General features: G+C 54.9%; 1 protein-coding gene across 1 annotated transcript; it reads left to right on the top strand.

Annotated features, from left to right (window-relative positions):
* Positions 1-3,851: 3,851 nt before the first annotated feature.
* On the top strand, positions 3,852-24,966 carry GGT1 (gamma-glutamyltransferase 1). Its single transcript, XM_066365499.1, has 14 exons — positions 3,852-3,949; positions 6,809-6,864; positions 11,988-12,152; positions 13,718-13,848; positions 13,963-14,049; positions 17,690-17,882; positions 18,273-18,430; positions 19,351-19,500; positions 20,153-20,289; positions 23,394-23,581; positions 23,804-23,931; positions 24,024-24,136; positions 24,208-24,321; positions 24,666-24,966. Exons 2-14 carry the CDS (start codon positions 6,848-6,850, stop codon positions 24,810-24,812), a joined length of 1,728 nt encoding a protein of 575 aa, XP_066221596.1. The 5' UTR covers positions 3,852-3,949; positions 6,809-6,847; the 3' UTR covers positions 24,813-24,966.
* Positions 24,967-26,566: the final 1,600 nt, after the last annotated feature.

Here is a 26,566-nt window from a genome sequence, read left to right as displayed (position 1 = left end):
ATGTGAATGACAGGAGTGCTGGAGATGGGAGATCAGAGTCGAAACGTTTGAGACTCTGTGATCCTCAAGTGAAGATGTTATGATGCTTGGGTTTGCAGTCACTTTTATTCAGTGAGTTTTCCAAACCTCTCCTTGGTGCAGATACCAGGAGACCAAAATGGACTGGACGATATCAGGTTTCCTGGCTCCCAGCAGGTTCTGAAAGCCTGTCCCAGTGGTTCTGGAGGCTGAATCAGGCACAGTTTGCATCTTGATCTGACCTGCCTGCCTGAGAGGCTCACAACCACATTTTGGGATGTTGCGTCTCTACCAGCTGGTGTCAACCTGGGCTCACCTGGCACTTCCTGGATCTCAGGCATAGCCACTCCCGGGACCTGACGATAGAGTGGGGCATGACAAAGTCTGCAATAAGACATCACTTGTAAAATGGGTTTCAGGTCCTTCCTCCTGTCATGGGTCACTGCCCTGTTGAGTAATTTTGGGCAAATCCTTTGTCTTCTCAAGTTGCAGTTTCCTTGAGCACGCTTCTTCCTCCACCAGTGTCTTGTTTTCCCAGGCACAGAGGTGAGGCAGATCCAAGTCTGTCAGAATAAGAAGGGCCGCCTGACCAAGCGGTGGCGCAGTGGATAGAGCATCAGCCTGGGACATTAAGGACCCAGGTTTGAAACCCTGAGGTTGCTGGCTTGAGCATGGGCTCATTCGGCTTGAACGTGGGATCATAGACATGATTGCTGACTTGAAGCCCAAGGTCGCTGGCTTGAGCCCAAGGTCACTGGTTTGAGCAAGGGGTCACCAGCTTGGCTAGAGCCCCTTGGTCAAGGCACATATGAGAAAGCAATCAATAAATAACTAAGGTGCTGCAACTATGAGTTGATATTTCTCATGTCTTTCCCTTCCTGTCTGTCTCTGTCTGTCTGACTTGCTAGAAAAGAAAAGAAAAAGAAAGAACAGAAAGGGCCTTCAAGGTCACTGTGGGCCCATTTCTCAGAGTAGGAGATGGGCAAGGTGCCCAGCCATCCCTGCCCACTGGAACAGTGCCATGAACCTCCTGTCTGGCCAAAGACCCTGAGGCACCCTAGGTTGCTGGTGCCAGCACAGCAGGGTGATTAGAAGATGAAAGGCACCAGGATGGTAGGGTGGCACCCCCCATGCTGCTGTCTTGACAACTGCCGCAGACTGGAGGCCAGCTTGGCCCAGGAAATCTCTTCAAGGAACAAGGACACAGAGAGCCTAGCTCCAACGCCCCCTTCAGCACTTCCTGCTTCCCACAGCCCTTGCTCACCGCATGGCAGGCTGAGGGGCTAGTAGTCACCCACCAAGGTCCTAATGAGTGAGCTAGAGTTAATGGGTTACCCAGCCCGGTGACACATTCACTAGCCTCCCTGGGCTCTCAAAGTCCAGATGTGACTTTCAAGGTCTGAGCTCAGCCACTTCCCTTTCCAGCCTTGACGCCTCAGAGCTCAGAAGGGCCATGGAGGTCAAGAATCTCCCTTACACCCTCACTGCTCCTGCAGATGCCTCCATGGCTGGCCACGAGGCTCAAGTCGTTCTCCACCTGGCAAGTCCTCCTCAGTCCAATCCCAGCTCTGCCCACATTCCCGCCTACTCGCATGATGTCTGCCCCTTCCTCAGGACCCTGAAGTCTTCCTCCTTCGAGGCTGACCATACTTTTTTTTTTAAATTAATTAATTAATTTATTCATTTTTAGAGAGGAGAGAGAGAGGGCGAGAGAGAGACAGAGAGAAGGGGGGAGGAGCTGGAAGCATCAACTCCCATATATGCCTTGACTGGGCAAGCCCAGGGTTTCGAACCGGCGACCTCAGCATTTCCACTGGTCGACGCTTTATCCACTGCGTCACCACAGGTCAGGCTGACCATACTTTTTCATCTAGTCTGGCTGGGGGCTCTCTGAGAGAAGAATCTAGATGGGACAGGATCAGATGGGTGGCTGAATGAATAAAGAAGAAATTAATTTAAGCCAAGGCTGTGCCAATGGCAGCAGGCCACAGGCCATGTGTGGACCTCAGAGGCACGGGCACGCTTGAGCACCCACCCCATGTCATTGGATAGGCAGGAGCAAGGGTGACCCATCTCTCACCTCCACTGCCTTGTGTGCTCCATCAGTCTGCATGCTCATGACCCCAGAAATTTGAGGGATGAGAAAAGGCTCCCCTGGGTCTTATGACTCCAGTCTTTGGAGTGACAGCATCTAGACACTACCTGTAGACCAAGTTTCAGGAAGAGGGCATGATTAAAAATACAGCCACTACTTCGGGGTTGTAGAGAGAATCTTAGACTCCTAAGGCCTGATGGGACATCAGATGCTTATAGCCCCAATCCCTATCTGGCTATGTAACCCCTCTCTGGACATCGTAAGCTGAGGGGAGCTCACCTGTTTTCAGGCAACCTTTGGTCTGACCTGCTTTTTCTTCTTCTTTTTTTTTACAGAGACAGAGAGAGAGTCAGAGAGAGGGATAGATAGGGACAGACAAACGGGAATGGAGAGAGATGAGAAGCATCAATCATTAGTTTTTCATTGTGACACCTTAGTTGTTCATTGATTGCTTTCTCATATGTGCCTTGACCGCGGGGCTACAGCAGACCGAGTAACCCCTTGCTCGAGCCAGTGACCTTGGGTCCAAGCTGGTGAGCTTTGCTCAAACCAGATGAGTCTGCGCTCAAGCTGGCGACCTCGGGGTCTGGAACCTGGGGCCTCTGCATCCCAGTCCGACGCTCTATCCACTGCGCCACCCTTGATCAGGCCTGATCTGTTTCTTCTTGAAAGCCATCTCACTCAGCCCCGCTGAGGTCCTCAAAGCTCAGGTCTCTCATTCAGGGTTTAGGAACCCACTGGGCTCAAAGAGGCCAGCAGCCTTCCCAGGTTACATAGCCGCAGGGATAGGACCGGGGCCAGCCCTTTTCTCACCTGGAAAGATTCCTATGCCTTTAAAGCCTTCCCCCACCACAGGCCAGCATGGGGAGGGAGGGGTGGGGCTGGTCACAGCTAGGCTCTAGGCACTCAGTTCTGTATTGGAGTGCAGCAGGAAGACCAGCCCCGGAGCCAGGTGAGCTGGGATGGAATGGGCTCTGGCTGTACCCAGTGCTGTGTTACCCCAAAGCAGAGCTCCCCCTCTCTGAACTACTGGGCATCACAGGGAACATTTGAGGCCTGGGTTTCAGCCCCAGCTCTGCCAGGTGCCGGGGGTGCTCTGTGAGACCCTCTTCCTCCTTAAGCTTCTGTGTGATAGAGTGACAGGGGCAGGGCTCATGTGGACCAATCAGCAGAGGGGTCACACAGGTGGGCAGATCCCTAGGCTCCTTGTCCAACAAGGTCTGGGCTGGGAGCCTCTGTTCCTTGACTGGTAAGTGGGTTTGAGACAGCCGTCCAGGCTTTCTGGATCACTCTGCCCCAAGTGTGGGTGGAGGAGGGCCAGGTGGAGCCGCCTGACTTCTCTAAAGAAGGAGGCATTGAAGAAGCCATGGCACCCAGGAAGTGGACTTCTCAGAATTAAGAGGGAGGAGTTCACCATGGAGAAACTGAGGCCTAGAAGGATCTGGCAGCCTGGGGTGAGGGAGTCACTGGGGGGTCAGGTCTGGAGTGGAGCCAGAGCTGTGAGGGGGCTGTGCTGCTGTATTCTCGGGCCATGCGTGCCCCACCATAGGGTTCTGGTGTGTGGCTGTGGTGGAGGTAAGGCAGGGTCGTTTGTGCCAGGGTCATCGCACAACTCTAGGGGGTGCTCACCACTTTTTGGTTATCTCAAGCGTGTTTCAACAGGTTTTCAGTAGATAGTGGTTATTAAGTAAGTCCTGGGGAAGAGGCCTTTACCTAATTCTCAACCTTGTACCACCAGGGTGGGCAGCGAGGGAAGATCTCAGCTCTGATAAGCGTCCTGTCCAGGGGTGTGGACAGGACGAGGAAACCGCTGAGCGCTGTGTTCTTATACCCGAGGTAGGTGACTCCTCGCTGTGGGCGGGCACGGAGGGAGGGGGCAGGGGGCCCTGGCTCTGCCTCCTGGTCCATGTGGCTTTGTGGGTCATCTGACCTTGGCCAGGTTGCTTCTACCTCAGCCTCGGTTTCCTGTCTATGGACGGGTTTGTGGCTGTGTCCTGTTTTCAAACCTGTGTCTCCAGGGTTGCGATGACCCAGCCTTTGGGCTGGGTTGGAGGATTAACAGAGCAGCTCTAAACTGGCTGCTTTGTCTTCTTCCTTATGCTCCTTTCTGCTGCGACCTGGAAACTTGCTTGGCTCAGCCTAGATTCAGCTTGGGGGGGGGGGGGGTGGCGGGCAAGGGGGTGGCACTAATGGCAGGGTAACTATCTTTGGGTGGGTGAAGGAGGCTTGCACGTTCATGAGGATGAGGAGCTTACCACTCTTTGTGCCTAGGACAGGAGGTATAGGGTCTGGCGGAGAACTTTAGCTCAGTCCATGCAATCTTACCTGAGATGACATGGTTTCCCCAGATCCACTCCCCCCAGCTTCCCTCTCTGCATGTAGGAAGTAGGAGGCTGACCAGGACAGAATGTGACACACTCAACATATGTGAAGGGCCTTCTTTGTTCTGTATGACATGCTTCTGTTAACATGACCTTTGATGTGCTACCTTCCTTCCTATCCTCGTTCCCTGGAACCTGCAGCTGCTTCTAAGCACAGGTGACTGAGGCAGCTCTCTGAGCCCAGCATTTTCCTGTTGGAGTTACCTATGGAGGCTGGACTACTCTCTGCCCACTCAGACATTCTTCTTATCCTCCTGCTGCCACCGTGTCTTATGCCATACCAGGCAGGGAGGAAACTGCTGAGCAGGCTCAGGCTGGGGACAGAGCCCTGTGGCTCCCCACTGCAGACTCCTCCCAGCTGACTGCCTGGCTGTGCAGCCACTCAGGTAGGGCCAAATCCCCTGATGGGCCTGGCTGGTGCCCAGCCCTTGGGGCTAGGTCTTGGGCCATGGCCCTTGGCTCCTTTTCTGTTCATCTTCCCAGTCACTCTGATCTGTAGTTAGGGTGATGCCCAGGCAAACTGTTCAGTTAGAGCATCTCTAGCCTGCTCAAGGGCAGCAGGTGATAGAAGGTCCGCTTTGTTTTTTTTTTGGTTTTTTTTTGTATTTTTCTGAAGCTGGAAACAGGGAGAGACAGTCAGACAGACTCCCACATGCGCCCGACCGGGATCCACCCGGCACACCCACCAGGGGGCGACGCTCTGCCCACCAGGGGGCGATGCTCTGCCCTTCCAGGGTGTCGCTCTGTTGCAACCACAGCCACTCCAGCGCCTGGGGCAGAGGCCAAGGAGCCATCCCCAGCGCCCGGCCATCTTTGCTCCAATGGAGCCTCGGCTGCGGGAGGGGAAGAGAGAGACAGAGAGGAAGGAGAGGGGGAGGGGTGGAGAGGCAGATGGGCGCTTCTCCTGTGTGCCCTGACCGGGAATCGAACCCGGGACTTCCGCACGCCAGGCCGACGCTCTACCGCTGAGCCAACCGGCCAGGGCCTAGAAGGTCAGCTTTGGCTGCGTGGTCCAAGGCAGGCAGCAGTTCCTACTCAGCCTCTCTATCTCCTGTCTTCTCAATGGTACAGCCATGCTAGGTGGTTGTAGATTCAGGGTTAGAGATGGGGAGTTTGAGGGCTCCCAGGCAGCCCAGGGAACCCGGTGGGAGCCATGGCTCGGGAAGTGGCTAGTCCTGTCCCTGTCCTTAGCAGATAAAGTCATGGGGGAATGGAGGGTAGTGTCCAAGATCCCCTGGGCTGGGCTGGAGCAGCTCCTGACTCAGGACCTCCTTGGTAGGCTGGTCAGGGACACTCAGCAACTTAGGGGCACGTAAGGGGTGGCCAGGCCTGTACTGCTGGGCTCTGTGACTTTGGACCAGCCCCGGCTCTCTCAGGACCCTGCCCTTCCAGGCTGTCCAGGTGGTTCCTGAGCCTGAGGCTGTAATATTCCTGGGTAGGTGGTGGAACTGGCCCTGACTCCAGGCCCCAGGCCATGTTTCTGAGAGGCTCCGTTGGCATCTGACAGAGGGCTGTGGGTGGTGGTGAGGCCTCCCTGGTCTGGGTTCTGGTCTGGTGCTGGTGGCACCCCTACCACACTGCCTCAGGAGCCAGCCCTGCGAGTTTAATCACTCTGAACAGAAACAGGGTTTGCCAGTGGGGGACCCGCCCAGGGCTCCCTAGAGGGGCTTTTGGTAGACTCTGCCCTTTGGAAGGATCTGAGTCCTGGAGGGGAGGACCCCCTTCCTCTGTCATTTCACCTGTCCTTTCCTGTTGGGGTCACATTCTTGCCTGCTGCCACCATCACTGGGACTCCAAATCACTGCTGTTACAGCACCTTTCAGGATCTTACGAACTTTTTTTTTTTAATTATTATTAAGTGAGAGGCTGGAAGGCAGGCTAGGTCTTCCGAACTTTAGTCACTTGGCCACAGGCCAAGTCACTGCACCGCCTTGCTGCCCATCTGTCAGCCTTCAACAGTCCTCCCTGCCAGGCCAGACCTCCCTAAAGGACCGCCTGCTCTCCTCCCTACTCAGAGGCCTTCAGCTGCCCCGCAGGGTTGCTGGGCGCTCTGGGACTAAGTGAGCATGTGAGTTACTCCAGTCCCTCCTGCCCCTGCTCCCCCTTAGGGATGCCTGTCCCCAGATCTCAGTCCCCGTTCAGAGGCCCCCCTGAACAGCTCTGCAGGGGCTGCAGGCGTGGCTCTGGCTCCTGAGGTCCCTCAGACCTCCCAGCACCGCTGCCTCCCCAGGGGGTGGGAAACCAGCAGCGCTGTGGCTTAGACTTTCCCAGGCAGACAAATCTGTCTCTCCCTCCCCTGCCGTGCCCAACCCAGAGCTGTCTTCTGAGGAGCAAGGGTTTTTCTGGATCCCTGATGCCCCTGGGCCTCAGGTAAGTCCACCAGGGTTATGAGGAGCAGGGCTGGGGTTTGAGACCAGGCACTGTGCCTGACCGACTCTCTGGCCTTGGTTTCTCCTGATACTGATTTGGTTGGGAGCCAGCCCTCTGGACTTGGACATTGTTTAGTGCAGTAGTTTTCAACCTTTGGGGACCAGTGGAAATAGAATTATTTAGGGGACTACTAAGACAGAAATCACTCTGAGTGTAAGTGAATTCAACTAAGATCATTGGGTCTATAATCTTCATACAATATCAGAGTGGTTAACTCTTTTGTGATCCAGCATGAAATTTCTGGAGGACTGGTTCATGGATTGGTGGCTGAAAAGCACTGGTTTAGTGAGTCTTCCAGAAAAACATGCGGTGGGGGAGTGGGAAACGAAGCCCAGGCCCCCAGCAGGGTGGCTTCCGGAAGGCTGGATGTGTCTCTCTGTGGGGGGCTGAGCCAAGCCTCCATGCTTCCCTGCCCAGGGAAGGGGGATGCAGGTCAGTGCTGCCCACACCCTCCACACACACTCTGGCAGTCTGAGCCTTGCTGGGCGCCCGGCCTTCAGGGAGCCCACTTTGGTTTTTTTGGGTATGTGGATGGACAGATAGATGGATGGGGAGGCTGGAATGTGGACCTTAGGACAGGGGTCAGGAACCTATGACTTGTGAGCCAGATGTGGCTCTTTTGATGGCTGCATCTGGCTTGCAGACAAATCTTTAATAAAAAAAATAATGTTAAAAATATAAAACATTCTCATGTATTATAATCCATTCATTTCCTACCGCTCATGTTCATGGTTGCGGGTGGCTGGAGCCAATCACAGCTGTCCTCCGGGACAACACCAAATTTTTATTGGATAATGCATAACGTACACGGGTCGTTGTATGGCTCCCATGGAATTACATTTTTTTGTGTGTGTGTATTTTTCTGAAGTTAGAAACGGGGAGGCAGTCAGACAGACTCCCGCATGCGCCCGACCGGGATCCACCCGGCATGCCCACCAGGGGGCGAAGCTCTGCCCATCTGGGGCATTGCTCTGTTGCAACCAGAGCCATTCTAGCACCTGAGGCAGAGGCCATAGAGTCATCCTCAGCTCCTGGCCAACTTTGCTCCAATGGAGCCTTGGCTGCAGGAGGGGAAGAGAGAGATAGAGAGGAAGGAGAGGGGGAGGGGTGGAGAAGCAGATGGGCGCTCCTCCTGTGTGCCCTGGCAGGGAATCAAACCCGGGACTCCTGCACGCCAGGCTCCACCACTGAGCCATCCGGCCAGGGCCTTATGGAATTACATTTTAAAATATGTGGCGTTCATGGCTCTCTCAGCCAAAAAGTTTCCCAACCCCTGCCTTAGGAAGTCATGGCTAGCTCACCTCAGAGGCCTGTGGGGGTAGAGAAGGCTCTGAGGAGAGTTTGAGTTGATGGCCCCAAGCCATCAACTTGAGAAATGGGGCCATGCCCCAGTGGATGGACCTCTGTCCTACCCAGTCCTGCCCTACCACATGTGATGGCAAAGTTCTGTGTCCTGAACAGACACTGCCCGTTGCTGACCCCAGCTCCTGAGGTCCTGCAGACATCCCAGCACAGCTGGCTCCCTGCCAGGGCCCAGGGTGTGTCCTGAGGGTTGTCAGGCCTGGCAGAGGCAGAGGGAAGAAAGTGTGGACTGATCATGAGGGCATTAGCAAGGGGCAGGGCCTGGTTGGCACTTTGCAGAGAGCCCTATGACAGCTTCTCCAAGGACTGAAGAACTGGAGATGCGGGTGGAAGAGAGAGCAGGGAGGGGGCGCTGTGGAGCCCAGCCAGAAACGGTGGTGCCTGGATTCTGTCATGGTGGAAAAGATGGGCTGGCTGGAATCCTCTTCGCGTAGTGGTCTGCTGTGTGATGACCCCGTGGGCCTGGGGAGGAGAAAGCCCTTCCATGCCGGTGTCTGGATGCCCAAGGGTTTGGGGCTCCATTCTAGACTCTCTCTGGGACACCACCTCTGTCCCTGGTGTTCAGACCTTCCTAATAAGGACAGGGTGAGCCAGAGAGGACCCAGCCTGGGGCTCATTGACAGATACCTACCTTTTGGAGGGAACTGAATCTGGGAGAGGGAAACCCCCTGCCTCTGTCACCATACCTCTCCTTGCCTGTTGGAGTCATGCTCCTCACCTACTACTACCACCAGGGAGACCCCAAGGGTAACTGCTGTCACTCAGCACAGCCTGTAAATCAAGGGTAACTGCTGTCACTCAGCACAGCCTGTAAATCAAAAAGGAAATAATTGGTACCCCCAGCAAAGCCCAGTGTAGCCAAGACTTACCTAACATTTCACACTTTCCAAACCTCTTAATCTTTTTTTTTATTTTTTATTTTAAAATTTTTATTTATTTATTTATTTATTTATTTATTTATTTATTTATTTATTACAGAGACAGAGAGTGAGTCAGAGAGAGGGATAGACAGGGACAGACAGACAGGAACGAAGAGAGATGAGAAGCATCAATCATTAGTTTTTCATTGTGCGTTGCAACACCTTAGTTGTTCATTGATTGCTTTCTTATATGTGCCTTGACCACGGGCCTTCAGCAGACTGAGTAACCCTTTGCTGGAGCCAGTGACCTTGGGTTCAAGCTGGTGGGCTTTTTGCTCAAACCAGATGAGCCTGCGCTCAAGCTGGCGACCTCGGGGTCTCGAACCTGGGTCCTCTGCATCCCAGTCCAACGCTCTATCCACTGCGCCACCGCCTGGTCAGGCCAAACCTCTTAATCTTCACAACGTCTCCAAACAGGATGCCTCTGTCATTCCTGTAGAATGGATTGTCAGTGACTTGCCCAGGGCCTCACAGCCAGCCAGTAAGGAGCAAGTCCAGGTTCAGATGGAGCAGGTTGGCTTCAGGACCCATTCCACTAATGCCCACCTCCCCAGCTCAGCTTCGCTGCTTGGACCGCTCGCTGCCTTTCTCTGTGCAAACCCTCTCTCAGGGGAAGAAAAGCCGGGAGAATTTATGCCAACATGTGTGCAGCTGACAGCATCCTCTTTTCTTCTTCTTTTAGCAAGAGAAACAGACAGACAGACAGACAGGAAGGGAGGAAGGGAGAGAGATGAGAAGCATCAACTTGTTGTTGCAGCACTTCAGTTGTTCATTGATTGTTTCTCATACATGCCTTGACCGGGGACTCCAGCTGAGCCAGTGACCCCTTACTCAAGCCAGCGACCTTGGGCTCAAGCCAGTGACCATGAGGCCATGTCTATGATCCCTCACTCAAGCTGGTGACCCCACGCTCAAGCCAGATGAGCTTGTGCTCCAGCTAGCAACTTCAAGGTTTTGAACCTGGGTCCTCAGCATTTCAAGTGTTGACACTCTATCCACTATGCCACCACCTCACCTAGTCAGGCTGACAGCCTCCTTTTTTACTCCAGAGCTCATCTGGAGGAAGAAAAACCTCACAGAGCTCCCTAGGAAGAACTGGGTCTGCTTCAGGCATATCCTCTGTAGGTGAATGAGAAGACTACATGGTTGGGGCATCTGTCTGGCACAGATTCTGTGACAGCCCCCTGCAGTGAGTGAGAGAGACCCTTCTCCACCCTCCACTTATTTCACCAGCTGTTTAAGCCAAACTCTCCCAGCTTTTTTTTTTTTTAATATTTTTTATTTATTCATTTTAGAGAGGAGAGTGAGAGAGAGAGAGAGAAGGGAGGAGGAGCAGGAAGCATCAATTCCCACATGTGCCTTGACCAGGCAAGCCCAGGGTTTCAAACTGGTGACCTCAGTGTTTCTTTTTTCCTTTTTTTTGTACTTTTCTGAAGTTGGAAACGGGGAGAGACAGTCAGACAGACTCCCGTATGCGCCCAACCGGGATCCACCCAGCATGCCCACCAGGAGGCGAAGCTCTGCCCATCTGGGGCATTGCTCTGTTGCAACCAGAGCCATTCTAGCGCCTGAGGCAGAGGCCATAGAGCCATCCTCAGCTCCCGGCCAACTTTGCTCCAGTGGAGCCTTGGCTGCGGGAGGGGAAGAGAGAGACAGAGAGGAAGGAGAGGGGGAGGGGTGGAGAAGCAGATGGGTGCTCCTCCTGTGTGCCCTGGCAGGGAATTGAACCCGGGACTCCTGCACGCCAGGCCTCTACCAATGAGCCAATCAGCCAGGGCCGCGACCTCAGTGTTTCCAGGTCGATGCTCTATCTACTGCGCCACCGCCTGGTCAGGCTTTTTTTTTTTTTTTTTTTTTTTTACAGAGAGAGAGTCAGAGAGAGGGATAGATAGGGACAGACAGACAGGATCGGAGAGAGATGAGAGGCATCAATCATTAGTTTTTCGTTGCAACACCTTAGTTGTTCATTGATTGCTTTCTCATATGTACCTTGACCGCGGGCCTTCAGCAGACTGAGTAACCCCTTGCTCGAGCCAGCAACCTTGGGTCCAAGCTGGTGAGCTTTGCTCAAACCAGATGAGCCCGTGCTCAAGCTGGCTACCTCGGAGTCTCGAACCTGGGTCATCGGCATCCCAGTCCGACACTCTGTCCACTGCGCCACTGCCTGGTCAGGCAAACTCTCCCAGCTTTTATGGCCACCTCCTAAGGCCAGGCTCAGGGCTCCTGTCCGCTAAGGGTAGTTGGCCCCTGCTCCATGTTGGCTGACCTGATCATTTCAGGAGGAGACTACACTTGCCTCCTCTCAAGGGCAAGATGGAGGGCAACCTTCGAGGGCAACCCTCGAGGGCAACCCCAGACTCCATGGGGAGATCCATGGACAGTGCAGGGCTCTGAGGTGAGGTGGGGGACATGAAAAAAAGCAGGACAGACTTGTCCCTTCTAGAACACCCTACTGGCAGTAGAGGCCCTGGTCACTGGGAAGAGACAGACAAGGCCCTATAGAAGCAGGGGCATGAGAAAGTTGGAGGGTCCCAGGAGTGGTCCTAACTGGAAGGGGGCCTTGCAAATAAGCAGGGAGGATTTGGAAGGGCCCAGGTGCTTCCAGAAGAAAGAATTACCTCATCTCCAGGTGTTCTGGGTGACAGGCAGGAAGGAGACACAGGGACTCTTCTGAGGCTCGACTTTAGGCTGTGCCTTGTGGGGGTCAGGATCAGGATGTGCCCAAGGCCAGGCTGGCACGGTCCTCTGACCCTGCTCCCCACCCCCTTCACATGCCCACAGATCCATGAAGAAGCGTCACGTGGTGGTGGCCTTGGTGGCTATCGTCCTGGTCCTCGTCATCATTGGCCTCTGCCTCTGGCTGCCCTTCACCTCCGGACTGCCCTACCGCGTGTACCCCCGGGCGGCCGTGGCCACGGACGCCAAGCACTGCTCAGAGATCGGGAGGTGAGTGGGGCAGGGTATGGAGACACAGGCCCTAAAGCAGGGGTCCCCAAACAACAGCCTGCAGGCCACATGTGGCCCCCTGAGGCCATTTATCCGGCCCCCGCCGCACTTCCGGAAGGGGCACCTCTTTCATTGGTGGTCAGTGAGAGGAGCATAGTTCCCATTGAAATACTGGTCAGTTTGTTGATTTAAATTTACTTGTTCTTTATTTTAAATATTGTATTTGTTCCTGTTTTGTTTTTTTACTTTAAAATAAGATATGTGCAGTGTGCATAGGGATTTGTTCATAGTTTTTTTTGTTTTTGTTTTTTTATTTCTTATTTTCAGAGAGAGGGAAAAACAGGGACAGACAGACAGGAACGGAGAGATGAGAAGCATCAATCATTAGTTTTTCGTTGCGCATTGCGACACCTTAGGTTGTTCATTGATTGTTTTCTCAAACGTGCCTTGAGCAGACCTTCAGCGGGCCTTCAGCAGACCAAGTAACACCTTGCTCAAGCCAGCGACCTTGGGTCCAAGCTGGTGAGCTTTTGCTCAAACCAGATGAGCCCGCGCTTAAGCTGGCGACCTCGGGGTCTCGAATCTGGGTCTTCGGCATCCCAGTCCGACTCTATCCACTGCGCCACCGCCTGGTCAGGCTCATAGTTTTTTTTATAGTCCGGCCCTCCAACGGTCTGAGGGACAGTGAACTGGCCCCCTGTGTAAAAAGTTTGGGGACCCCTGCCCTAAAGGATGACCTCTTTAAGTGGACCTGGGGAAGACCCTTGTCTCTCTGAGACTCACACGGGCAAGGGGCATTCTTTTTTTTTTTTTTAATTTTTTTATTTTTTTTATTTTTTATTTATTCATTTTAGAGAGGAGAGGGAGAGACAGAGAGAGAGAGAGAGAGAGAGAAGAGACAGAGAGAGAGAGAAGGGAGGAGCTGGAAGCATCAACTCCCATATGTGCCTTGACCAGACAAGCCCAGGGTTTCGAACCAGCGACCTCAGCATTTCCAGGTCGACACTTTATCCACTGTGCCATCACAGGTCAGGCAAGGGGCATTCTTTTCTTGGATTTTCTCAGCAACCTCTGGTCAGAGAAGAAGGAGACTCTGACCCCAAGGGTGGGACACAGGTCTCCCAATGCCTGGCAGGGCCCTTTCCTCAGTTCTAAGGGTGTCTCTCTCTTTGAATCAACTCTGCTGGTTGATGCTATGTCCAACTCCTATCTCAAGTTTATATATCAGTTCCCACTTAAAGACTTGAACAGAAAAATATGTTATTAATAAAAAGTAACAATTTTTTAAATTATAAAAGTTATGTACATTTGTTTGCTTGAAAAAGAGGAAAATACCCCAAAATCTGTATAATTTTGTTGACCAGTGTCACCCCAATACATTCAATAAAAAAGAAACAAAAAAGAGGAAAATATAAACGCGTACGTTTTAGAGTTACATTTGAAAAACCTAAACTCCTGCAGACTTCACGTTTGTTGAGCAGGACCACGGCGGGGTGGAGGTGGGCGGGGTGAGCGAGGCTGCAGGAGGCCGCAGGTTCTCATGCCCCTCCACGTGCCGCGGGCAGGGACGTGCTGCAGGACGGCGGCTCAGCGGTGGACGCCGCCATTGCCTCCCTGCTGTGCGTGGGGCTCATGAATGCTCACAGCATGGGCATCGGGGGTGGCCTGTTCCTCACCATCTACAACAGCAAGACAGGTGAGTACCCACAGGAGCAGGAGGTGAGCAGCTGAGTGGCCGCCTCAGATTGGACTTGGGCGGGGGGTGAGGGGTCGGGGTTGGTCCAGGCTGCCCACCTGCTTCTCCTTCTAGGAAGAGCTGAGGTCATCAATGCCCGAGAGGTGGCCCCTGAGCTGGCCTCCAGCAGCATGTTCAACAGTTCGGAGCAGTCACAGGCAGGTGAGGCACAGGCTCAGGGTACAGGTGGGGAAGGAAGGCTTCGCACACCCTTGTCGGGCTAGGGACGGCTCTGGCAGTCACTGATGCCCACCCCTCCTATCCCTTCCCAGCCCCATAACCTCCTCCATATTGAATGGTCCAGACCCTGATCACGGAGAGTGGAGGGACAGAGCTTCTGTTCTGTCTCCTCAGGCCTCTCGGGCGCCCCCTGTGGTAGAACACACAGAGAATAGTTATCATTACAACAGTTTGCTATCCTAGGGGCCGCTGGGTCCAGTGCTGTCCTCAACCCTTTTCTCTGAGGAGGCCTTTGAACCCCCCCCCTCCACGCTTGGCGGTGGGAGCACTGTGCTGGGTTCCCATTTCAGAAGTAGGAAACGCTGAGTCCCAGAGAGGTCATGCAAACCAGCTGAGGTCACACAGCTCTATGGTGATGAAGCAGGCTGTCTAAACCCTGCACTTTCAACTGATATCCAAGACATTCCTTTGTTCGCTTGTGAAGATGAGTATGGGATGGAGATTCGCTTTTCTAATCTGGCTATAAATGAAGTGGAGACCCCTCCAACTACCCAGGCAGCTAAGGGGAAGCCAGTGGCCACCAGGGGGTGCTGCTCTGAACCCGCCCCATGCCCATGGATTGCAAGAAAAGAGGTGGAAAAAGAGGAACAAGGCACACGGGCCATAGTGGGTCTGACTCCCTAGTGCTGGCTATGAGCAGCCCCTTTGGTGTCCTCTCACATGTCCAGAATCTTTGAGTTTTTACCCACTCAAATTAAAAATGTATAGAAATGAAATCAGTATGAGATTGCTATCATCTTATAGACCTAGCATCTTGTGGACACTTGGAATTCATATATTAACTAGGACATATTGGGTATCCCTAGAGTGTCAGTGGCTGTTACTCAAGTTGGGGTCTGAAACAAAGGCAACAGATGAAACCTATGACCTGGTCAGGCCTACATTACAGGTGCAGAAAGGAGACTGAGCAGATAGGGGTGTGCCACGTGCTGCCAGGAAAGCAGAGGCATAGGAGGATACAGGTTCACCAAGGGTGGCCTGGTCAGAGAGGTAGCATCTGAGCAGAGACCCAAAGGCTGGGATGGGGTGGGAGGAGCTACACGGGTGTCTGGGGAGAAGAGGATATGATGTTAGAACAGCCCAGGTTGCGTCAGACCTTGTGGGTCATCGTGAAGACTGTGCTTCTTTTTTGTTTTATTTTATTTTATTTTCATGAGGAGAGAGAGAAAGAGAGAGAGAAGGGGGGTGGAGCAGGAAGCATCAACTCTTATATATGCCTTGACCAGGCAAGCCCAGGATTTTTTTCTTTGTTTGTTTGTTTGTTTTTTAAGAGACAGAGAGTCAGAGAGAGGGATAGATAGGGACAGACAGACAGAAACACAGAGAGATGAGAAGCATCAATCATCAGTTTTTCGTTGTGACACCTTAGTTGTTCATTGATTGCTTTCTCATATGTGCCTTGACTGTGGGCCTTCAGCAGACCGAGTAACCCCTTGCTCGAGCCAGCGACCTCAGGTCCAAGCTGGTGAGCTTTGCTCAAACCAGATGAGCCCGTGCTCAAGCTGGTGACCTCAGGGTCTTGAACCTGGGTCCTCCACATCCCAGTCCGAAGCTCTATCCACTGCGCCACCGCCTGGTCAGGCAAGCCCAGGGTTTTGAACTGGCGACTTCAGAATTCTAGGTCAATGTTTTTTCCACTGCACCACCACATGTCAGGCTTTTTTTTTTTTTTTTTTGAGAGGGAGGGATGGAGGGAGGGACAGACCCAGGAAGGGAGAGAGATGAGAAGCATCAACTCATAGTTGTGGCACTTTAGTTGTTCATTGATTGCTTTCTCATATGTGCCTTGACCAACGGGCTCCAGCCGAGCCAGTGACCCCTTGCTCAAGCCAGCGACTTTGGGCTCAAGCCAGTAACCATGAGGTCATGTCAATGATCCCACAGTCAGGCCAGCGACCTTCCACTCAAACTGATGACCCTGCACTCAAGCCAGATGAGCCTGCACTCAAGGTGGCAACCTTGGGGTTTCAAACCTGGGTCCTCAGCATCCCAGGTCGATGTTCTATCCACTGTGCCACTCCCTGGTCAGGGCAAGACCATGCTTATCTGAAGGAAGTAGAGGTGTCCCTGGAGTGTTTGAGTGTGCGGTAGTTTCGGTGAATCTGGCCTATGTCTGATGGACTCCTTGAGCTCTGAGGAAGGGACAGGAAACAAACCTGCCCAGCAGGTGATCTGTCAGGAGGTCTTGCTGATCCGGTCAGGGAGAGATGAGAGTGCTGGTTGGTGACCGGTGCTGAACACGTGTGGAAACTGGAGCCTGTGGGTTTGCGGCCCGGTTGGGTGTGACAGGCATGCTGGGAGTCCAGATGACCCAGGGCCTTCAGTCTGCATCTGGGAGGACAGAGAGGCCCTGACAGACATCGTCAAGGGTGACAGTCAAGAGTTTGGTTTTGGGTGTGTTAAGTGTGAGATGCCTTTTTGAATGGGCAAGTGCATCCTCATCAGATCTGGTCCTCAGGGAGCAGGCCAGGCCAGGCCAGGGAGTAAACTTGGGAGTTGTCAGCCTGTAAATGGAACCTGAGCCCTGATCTGGGGAAGTCACCAGTGAGTGTAGACAGAGGAGAAGATGGGGAGATGTGAGGAGAGCCAGATTGGTATGATGTAGCGGTGGCATAAGAGGGGAGGGTGCTGGGCCAGGTAGGGTGAGGCTGGGTGGGGCCCCAGTCTGGCAGTGGGGAGTCACAGATGACCTTGGTGAGCAGAGTGGTGTGAGAACCTCACTGGCCCCAGGAGCTGGCAACGTTTATTTTGGGTGGGAGGAATTATGTGCTGGATATCAGACCTGAGATGTGCAGCTGTCTTAACAACCTAGTCCTTGGAACCAAGCCTGGGAGTAGCTGAAATTAGCTTGGGGTCTCAGGGGTGAAAGCAGGGGGATGCCTGAAGTGAGGACTGTACCTGCCCCTCTCTGTGTCAGTGTCCAGTTTAGGGCAGGGTGGGCAGTGAGTCCGGGGGCTTCCAGGGGTCTGTTTCCAGTACAATCATGGGCCCCTTGAAGGTCAGAGCTGGAAGATAAAACTCTTTGTAGTCAGATGGGGAAACTGAGGCCCAGAAAGGGACCAGGGCAGATGTTTGGGTTCAGGTCCCAGTTGAAACAATAAAAGAGAGGCCCCCGCTTTGGGACTGGCCAGGCTTGAGGGTGGCCTGGGCTTGCATTGGGGCTTTGGCAGGCTCTGATGGAACCCTTGAGTCTCATGGGATTAAAAGCCTTGTGGTTTGGGAGGTTCAGACTGAGATATGGTATTCGTCTGACTTTCCCACAGTCTCAGTATGCCACCATGAGCTGGCACAGGATTTCAGACATGGTGGCACCTGCGGAGATAGACATCTAGGCCTGGGACAGCAAAACCCAGCACATACGCTACCACCTCACCCTCCTGTGCCCCGTTAGACATCCCTAGCTGCTCTACACGCTTGCCTGCCAAGTCCAGATAGGACTTCAAAAATCCATTTCCTTCCAAAACCTCTCTGGTCCCATCTGGGGACAGTGGCTGGAATGATGCCTGACAGAGGCTCTGATGTCCCTTGTCTGGAACTGCTAACTGTCCGTCTCCCTTTGCAGGGGGGCTGTCAGTGGCAGTTCCTGGTGAGATCCGTGGCTATGAGCTGGCGCACCAGCGACACGGACGGCTGCCCTGGGCTCGCCTCTTCCAACCCAGCATCCAGCTGGCCCGCCGGGGCTTCCCTGTGGGGAAGGGCTTGGCGGCGGCCCTGCAGAGGAGCCAGGCTGTCATCGAGCAGCAGCCTGCCCTGTGGTAAGTCTGCAGGCGCTGGCCTGCCCTGGGCACAGGGGGGGCAGGCGTGGCCTCAGGCCCCTGCGGGCTGTGGACGGCTGGCTGATGGAGCACTTTCAGGATCCTGCGCTGATAGAGGGACAGAGTCCAAGAGATGTAAACCCCTCCCCATCATGTGGGACACATTCTGAGCCTGGTGCTTGAGGTTCTGGCCTGTGCATCCTGAGTGGCAGGGGACTCTACAAGGCCTGGGCTGGATACTGGAGGATGGGCCCTGAGTAACAGGGCCACCTACCTGAGGACAGGAGCCGACTGTCCTTTGTCCTTGTCTGGCTGTGTTGGGTGGCTGTGAGGATGGTCTGGCCATACCCACCACACCTGCCCACCTGACGGGAGCCCGCTCTGCCCCAGTGAGGTGTTCTGCCGGAACGGGAAGGTGCTGCAGGAGGGGGACAGAGTGACCATGCCACGGCTGGCTGACACGTACGAGACGCTGGCCTCCGAGGGCGCCCAGGCTTTCTACAATGGGAGCCTCACAGCCCAGATTGTCAAGGATATCCAAGCGGCTGGTGAGTGGGTGACCTCAGGAACCAGAGGCGAAGAACTTCGGAGAGGGAACCTTGAGCTGGGGCCCAGATGTCTAGAGTCTTGGGTCCTGCTTGGGCTGGGCACTTGGCCCTTAAGGAACACAAGGAGAGGATAACAGATGTGCTTAGTTAGTGACAGGCCATGGATCCACACCTCCCAGTTAGGTCAAGACTGAGAGGGATGGCACATTTCAGAAGAGAAAGCTTCTCAGGCTTTCTGACGGGTGTGAAGGGGTAAACAGGTGTAGGCATGAGCCAGGGCTGAGGAAGCACTAAAGTGCAGACCTGGGAGGCCTTCCTGGAGGAGGAGTGCCTGAGCAACAGATGAGATTGCCTTTTATAGGCAAAGAGAGGAAGGGTGTCCTGGCAGAGGGAATAGGCTAAGGCCTGGAGAGGGGTGTTTTAATTCTCTGGGAGGGCCACAGGGGATTAGGATGGGCTTGGTGAGAGGCATTTGAAATGCAGCTGCAGGGTCCTGTGGTTGGAACCTTGTGGGGTAGGTTCTGATGGGGCCCAAGCGGCCTCTCCCTCCCTGAGCTGTTACCTTCTTCATGTTATTTTGTTAATGTGTCACGGAGGACAGTGATTGGCACGTGGCTGGAGATTGTCTGGAGCTGCCCCCTGGAGAATTAAGAGCCTCCCTCTACCTACCATTAGTCATGGGAGGAGGGAGTTGGGGGAGTGGGGCAGATATTTTCCTCTTAGAGAAGACTGTCTGGCTACCAAGAGGAGAAAAGGCCAACCTGGAGGCCAGTGGGAGAAGCAGGTCCAGGACAGCAGGCCTGGGCCTGGCAGTGGGGAGGTGGAGGGCCCGGAGCCTCCCCTGATGGTGTGGCCCTATCCTCCTCAAATGGGCCTGATCCTGTGTCCACACCCCCGACGGAGCTGCTGTCTCATTGCAGGGGGCATTGTGACTGCCAAGGACCTGAACAACTACCGCGCCGAGCTGATCGAGCACCCACTGAGTATCAGCCTTGGGGATGCCCGGCTCTACGCGCCCAGCGCCCCACTCAGCGGGCCTGTGCTGGCCCTCATCCTCAACATCCTCAAGGGTGAGCCTCCCACCACAGCCCTGCAGGGGGCAGTGCTGAGGCGCCAGGCAAGCCCTGAGGGGACACTCTCAGGGGCTGGAGGAGGAGTATTGGGAGGGAGAGAGGTGTGGAGCAGTGCCCCAGGAGTGGGCTGAAGGGCAACAAGGTCTGGTTTACCCCAGGCACCAAGGTCAGAAGTTCCTCTGTGACCGAGCAGATTGGGTAGCCCTCAGGCTAGATGTGTGGGACCTAGGCCCAGGCCCAGGTGTCCCCTGTCCTCTTGAAGCAGCCACTGCTGCTAGTTATTAAATGTTGCCCTTCTGCCTGACCTGTGGTGGCGCAGTGGATAAAGCGTCAACCTGGAAATGCTGAGGTCGCCAGTTCAAAACCCTGGGCTTGCCTGGTCAAGGCACATATGGGAGTTGATGCTTCCTGCTCCCCCCCCCTTCTCTCTCTCTCTCTCTCTCTCTCTCTCTGTCCTTCCCTCTCCTCTCTAAAATGAATAAATAAATAAAAATAAAACTGTGAGTTACCTTTAAATGTTGCCCTTCTTAAGATGGGCCAGATGGTTCAGGGAGGTGTGAGTGCACCCTGAGCACCCAGCTGTCTAGGCTGAGCCAGGATGTCCCGAGGGCCCTGGTGGTGCCAACGTTTGCTGGCTCTGCCTTCCCAGGGTACAACTTCTCCCCAGCAAGTGTGGAGACGCCTGGGCAGAAGGGCCTGACCTACCACCGCATCGTGGAGGCCTTCCGGTTTGCTTACGCCAAGAGGACCCTGCTGGGGGACCCCAAGTTTGTCAATGTGACTGAGGTAAGGGGCAGAGGTTGGTCTTTGATGGGAGGGCCTGGCATCCTTTATGGGTTAATAAAGCCTCATGCCTGCTTTATTAAATCCATTTTGCCAACTTTGGTGGCAGGCCTACTATGTGATGGCCTGGACTGGTGACTGAATCTGGGCCTCTGCCCCTCACGGCTCGCAGTGTAGCTGACCTGACAATGAGTAATTAGTGTCCTCCTGTCTTCCCACACTCCCACCTCGAGGCATTTGCATGTGCTGTGCCCTCAGCCTGGAAGGTTCTGGAGTAGTCAGTGCTGAGGTGAGGAATGCATGGGGGTTTTGTAGCTGTCAGGGGTCACACCCAGGAGCTACCGCTTCCCAGATCCCCCCCCTTCCAGTTCCTGCACTGCCCAACCTACTCACCACCAGGGGCCCGGGCTGGGCCTCCACTGTGACCCCGACACATCCCTCCTCACCTACCCTCCCCCATTCTGGAGTAAACCTGCAGACCCTTCACATTGACCTGTGCTTCCCAGGAGGGGCCTCAGGTGCCCAGAAGCACCCCTGGTTTCCTGGATGTTTTCTCTTTCCTGGTGACCGTTTTGTACCTCCATTACCCACCCCAGCCCGTGACGTGGTCTCTTGTATCCCTAAGGTGACAGAGGCCACTGCATCGCAGCCCGCTCTGCCCTCCCTCCTGGCAGAGAGCGCCCTTCCTATAGCACTGCTCTGCCTCTTGTGCTACCATTCTGCACTTTCTGGTCATTCTTGACAAAGGCATGCCATTGTCACTCCGGAACCCTTTTCTACTGCTCTGTTCCTCTGCTCCCCTCAGAGTGATATGGCCAGCTCTGTCCTCTCTAGAGCTCTCTCCTGTCGGCCTCCACCAACAATATCCATGTTTTTGTCTGAGTCAGTGGAGATATCACCCTTCAGGTTATATCTCCTGAGTGAGGACTTCTATACACCAATATCAAGCCACATGACCTGTTGGATGCTTGTGTCAGGATTTCCTGAGTGTCCCAGTGGTTTTAGGCCCAGAGCCCCTGGGGCCAATCCTGGCTCCAGTCTCCTAACCTACAATGGCCCCCGTAGCTCTCCTGCTGATTTATAAAACCCAGGGCAGATGTCTTACAGAATATCCCACAGCCTGGATTTGACTTTGTTTCCTTGGGAGTAGATTCGGGCTGTAAATTTTCTGCTTGGATTAGTCAGGAGTGTTGCTGGAACCTTCTGGAGGCCTCTCCTTTGCCGGGCCCCCGTTGTTGTCCTCGCTCCTCCCTCCTCTCCTCCTCTGTTCTGTGTCTGTCCTTCTTCTCTGTCTGCCCATCCGGACTCATGGCTCTAAGCAGCTGTCTCCACATTTATCCCTCATCCCAATCTTGCCTGTGAACTTTTTATTTTTATTTTTTTGCAAAAGAGAGGAGAGAGAGAGGAGGGCGTTGGGACAGACAGGGACAGACAGACAGGAAGGGAGAGAGATGAGAAGAATCAACTCATAGTTGCGGCACCTTAGTTATTCATTGATTGCTTTCTGTCTTGACTGGGAGGGGCTCCAGCTAAGCCAATGACCCCTTGCTCAAGCCAGTGACCTTGGACTCAAGCCAGCAACCTTTGGATTCAAGCCAGTGACCATAGGGTCATGTTTATGATCCCACACTCAGGTCAGTGACCCCATGCTCAAGCTAATGAGCCTGCGCTCAAGCTGGAGACCTCTGGGTGTCGAACCTGGGTACCCAGGATCCCAGGCTGATACTCTATCCACTGCGCCACCGCCTGGTCAGGCTTGCCCATGAACTTGACACATAGGTTCACCACTCACCCCAGACAGGTTCCTCAGTGTCCAATGGGCAGCTGTTCAAAATCAAGCTCCCCACTATCCCCCAACCTGTCCCTTCCACAGTGTTCACTTTCACCTCCTCAGGGAAGGGCCACTCGGGAATAAAGACTTTGGAGCCATTTTCAATCCCTTCTTCTCTCCCACCTGAGTGAGCCATCTCATGTCTCCCTGGATAATGTCATAGCCTCCCTGTTGGATTCCATCCTTTTCCCCCACATGGCCCCCCGGAAGGATCCTGAGAAAACACCCTTGGCAATGATCACTCCTTTCTTCTAATCCCTAGTGGCTGAGAGAAAACACCAAAGTCTTTTTTTTTTTGTATTTTTCTGAAGCTGGAAACGGGGAGAGACAGTCAGACAGACTCCCGCATGTGCCCGACCGGGATCCACCCGGCACGCCCGCCAGGGTGGGCAACGCTCTGCCCACCAGGGGGCGACACTCTGCCCCTCCAGGGCGTCGCCCCCGCGACCAGAGCCACTCCAGCGCCTGGGGCAGAGGCGAAGGAGCCATCCCCAGCGCCCGGGCCATCTTTGCTCCAATGGAGCCTTGGCTGCGGGAGGGGAAGAGAGACAGAGAGGAAGGAGGGGGTGGTGATGGAGAAGCAAATGGGCGCCTCTCCTATGTGCCCTGGCCTGGAATCGAACCCAGGTCCCCCGCACGCCAGGCCGACGCTCTACCGCTGAGCCAACCGGCCAGGGCCTAAAACACCAAAGTCTTTAGGAGGCCATGAAGACCTAGGCTAGGGGTTGGCTCCTGCCGGCATCTTCAACCTCTGTCTTCCCAACTCAACTCACTACCTGCTTGTCACTCACAGGCCTGCCTCAAAGCCTTTTCATTTGTCGTCCAGGCCTCATTCAGGCTCTTTTCAGATGTCACCTCTGTGAAGCCCTCCCTGATCACTCTGCCCCCACTCCATCTGTCCCCACCACCCTTACCCAGCTTGTTCTTCCCAGCATGTCCCTGCCTGCCTTTGTCTTCCCTAACATGAGGGTGGAAGTTCTGTTGTCTGTTCCCTGCTGATCTCCCAGTACCAGGCATTCAGTACAAGCTCTATGAATGAATAAACAAATGTGGCTGGAGTGGGGGCTTGGTGGACAGACAGACAGACATTCAGAGTTGCTGGACTACAACAGAGACAGAGGCTGGAGAGAGGGGGTCAGATGGGCCACGTGAGGTTGAGGGTACAGGAGGCTTGTGGTCAGAGCCATGGTCAGGGGCTTCCTGCGAGCTGCCTGCACAAGCCAGTGCCCCCTCCCCACCCCTCCACCTCCTCAGGACAGCTCTGGGGTCTCGGCAGGTGGTCCGAAACATGAGTTCCGAGTTCTTTGCTGACCAGCTCCGGCGCAGGATCTCTGATGACACCACTCACCCAGCCTCCTACTATGAGCCTGAGTTCTACACACCGGATGATGGGGGCACCGCCCACCTGTCTGTGGTCGCAGAGGATGGCAGCGCCGTGTCAGCTACCAGCACCATCAACCTCTAGTAGGGGCTTCCAAGCAGTCTGGGTGGGCCAGGAGCTGCCCCCAGGTCCCAGAAGTGGGGCTCCAACAACTCCTTCCATGTGGGAAACTAAGACCCCACCTTGGTAGAGCCCTTGCCCTGGACCTCACAGGGTACAAGCTGGAGCTTTGGTGGGTGGGTGGGGGCCAGGCGGGGCCAGGCAGGGCTGGGCAGGCACAGCTATTTGACTCAGCTGTTCTGCAGCTTTGGTTCCAAGGTACTATCACAGGTCAGTGGGATCCTGTTCAATGATGAGATGGATGACTTCAGTTCCCCTAACATCACCAACCAGTTTGGGGTGCCCCCCTCACCAGCCAACTTCATCAAGCCAGGTCTGGGGTGGGGAGCTTGGGTGGGAAAGGGTCTGGTGTCCCAGGTAGGCAGCTGACCAACATCTCTGTTCTCTACTGCCCACTGACCTCAGGGAAGCAGCCACTCTCGTCCATGTGCCCGGTGATCATTGTGGACCAGGATGGCCGGGTCTCCATGGTAGTGGGTGCCTCTGGGGGCACACAGATCACCACAGCCACTGCATTGGTATGTGCCACTTACCTGTCCCCTCAGCCCCTGCTCCTAGGCCACGCTGACCTCATCATTCCCCCCCCAAGGCCATTATCCATAGCCTATGGTTCGGCTACGACGTGAAGCGGGCAGTGGAGGAGCCCCGGCTACACAACCAGCTTCTGCCCAACACCACAACACTGGAGAGAGACATTGACCAGGTAGGGTGGGAGGTGGGGAAACTGAGTCACAGTAGGGGGGCCCCTGTGTATCCTGAGATGGAGGTCTGGATCTCTCCTTGGTCATCATGGGTTGGATGATGGTTGGTGTCCTCTGCTGGGAGCAGATGAGATGACCTGCACACACACCATCTGGGCCTCCTTGAGCCCCCCTGCAAAGAAGTCCAGGCCACGTGCTTGAATAGGCCCAGCTGCCCGCAATTTGCTCTTCCTGACTACTTGGCCAGATGTGGCATCATCTGGGTCTATGAAACCCATGACCACACAGGGTGGTACAGAGGCAGTCTTGGGCCCCGCTGGACTTCTCTCTCCCCTCCTGTCCCCAGGCAGTGACCACAGCTCTGAAGACACGGCACCACCACACCCAGTTTACTTCCACCTTCATCGCCGTGGTGCAGGCTGTCGTCCGCACGGCTGACGGCTGGGCGGCCGCCTCAGACTCCAGGAAAGGCGGGGAGCCTGCTGGCTACTGAGTGTGCCAGGCGAGCAAGGCTCACCAGCAACCCAGGGATAAGAGGCCTACATAGGACCGAGACTTTGGGGGCTGGGCTTCTCCTGTGAATGGCAAAGTAGTGCAATAAATGGAGACCACAGCACCAGGTGCTGGCTGGCTCCCAATTCCCTGGGCCTCAGCATCCTGTGTCAAATAGAGCCATATGGTGGGGAAGGCTGGGGAGCCCTTCAGGTGGGAGGGAAGCGCGGGGCAGGCCCATGCCAAACCTTGTTCTTCCTCACCCTGAACCCCAGCACCACCCGCCAGGCCCTCTGTTCCCTGGGCTGGGCAACTGCGCTTCCAGTGTTGGACACCAGGGGGAGCCGTAGCCCTGGTTTTACTTGGACAGAAGCAGCCTCCTCATGCTGGAAACCCAGTACCTCAGCCTGGCGGGTGTCCAGATTCACCCTACTGAGGACACTCAGAGGTGAAGCTGAGGTCTGAGGAGTGGGATTGGGCAAGAAGCTGGAGCAAAAACATGCTGGTCAGAGCCAGGTCAAGGGGGTGCTTTCCAAGCACAAATCCAGAGTAAAACCCAAGCTGTGATCAGTTCCAAGAGGCTCAGTTCTCAGGGAACAGAGAACTCGAAGAGGTCCCTAGATCCCCAAGGGTCACGACTTGGACCAGCGGGTGGCTGGGGAACACAGCCCTGGGAAGGTGGGCCTGGGAGGGGGACACAGTACCCTGTCTCCCCCACCATGGGCCAGCCCCTCGCTCTTCCTCGGTCTGCTAACTCATCCTTTACACACAGTTACAGCACTGAAAGTGAGGTGTGGGAAAGGCTGGTGGAGGTGGGCAGGAGAGAGGGGGTCACAGCCTTACACTCAGATAAGGCCTGCCGGTGAGCACAAGTTGGGCCTCTGACATCAAATGGGCACAGAAGCCAGCAGAGACCCCGTCTGGGCCTTCTTCCTGAGGCGGGAACAGCTGGTCCAGGGAAACAGGAATTATGCCTGCAGAGTCTGAGCCCCAGGATGGGATGGAGCCTAGGCTGGTGGACTCTTCAAGTCATTCCTTAGCCTTCATTTTGATCCCGGGGAAAAGACCATGGCGCAGGGGGAGAAGACTGAGGCCTGCGGGGTGGGCTTTGGTCCCGGCAGAAGTAGGGGCTGGGCCCTGACATGAGGACAGGGTGCACCCCAATTCCCCAGGCCCCATGGGGCTCAGCAGAGGGCCCTTTGGGGGCTGGGGGACTGTTTCCCCTTTCTTTCCTTTCCATTGTCTCCTGATGCTCACCACCTGGACAAAGACATTCAGGGCTCTTCCTGGCTGCACCTCTAGCCAGGCCAGTATGACGTCAGTTCCTGCCCTAGGCCTTTGCTCTGTGGTCACTGCACCCTGGCCTCTGCCTGACCAGGATGGCTAGGGAGAGGAAGGGGGATGTCCCACCCCTGACCCTGCCGACCCCCCACTGTCCCTGCCTCCCAGCGGGTGGGCTGGCCCTGGCCCAGGAATGCACTTTTGTTCTTGGTTGAGCAATGTCAGTGCAGCGTGGGGGTGAGAGGAGGGGTGGGAGGAGGCGCCCACAGCCCTCCCCACTCCATGAGGCAGCCGTGGGAACAGGCCTATGGGAAAGCTGCCCCAGTAGCCTTTCTAACGCAGGCTGTCCAGGGGCACTGGACTGAGGGCCTGGCAAGCTGTGTGGCTGTGTAGGTACAGGCTCTCTGTGCCTCAGTGTCTCTGCTGTACCTGGAGGCGTAAAGACCTGGGAAGGGAGTGGGAAGAATGTGCTGG

Source organism: Saccopteryx leptura, chromosome 2, assembly GCF_036850995.1.
Source record: "Saccopteryx leptura isolate mSacLep1 chromosome 2, mSacLep1_pri_phased_curated, whole genome shotgun sequence".
Taxonomy (NCBI): Eukaryota; Metazoa; Chordata; class Mammalia; order Chiroptera; family Emballonuridae; genus Saccopteryx; species Saccopteryx leptura.
Note: the sequence above shows the minus strand (reverse complement) of the source record. Positions and strands in the feature narration are given on the sequence as shown.

What these genes read in the sequence shown, in the direction of transcription:
- GGT1 (XM_066365499.1), top strand. An exon ending in CATCCTCAACATCCTCAAGG is followed by an intron (nt 19,501 to 20,152) that starts GTGAGCCTCCCA and finishes CTGCCTTCCCAG; the next exon opens with GGTACAACTTCTCCCCAGCA. An exon ending in TCACCACAGCCACTGCATTG is followed by an intron (nt 24,137 to 24,207) that starts GTATGTGCCACT and finishes TCCCCCCCCAAG; the next exon opens with GCCATTATCCATAGCCTATG.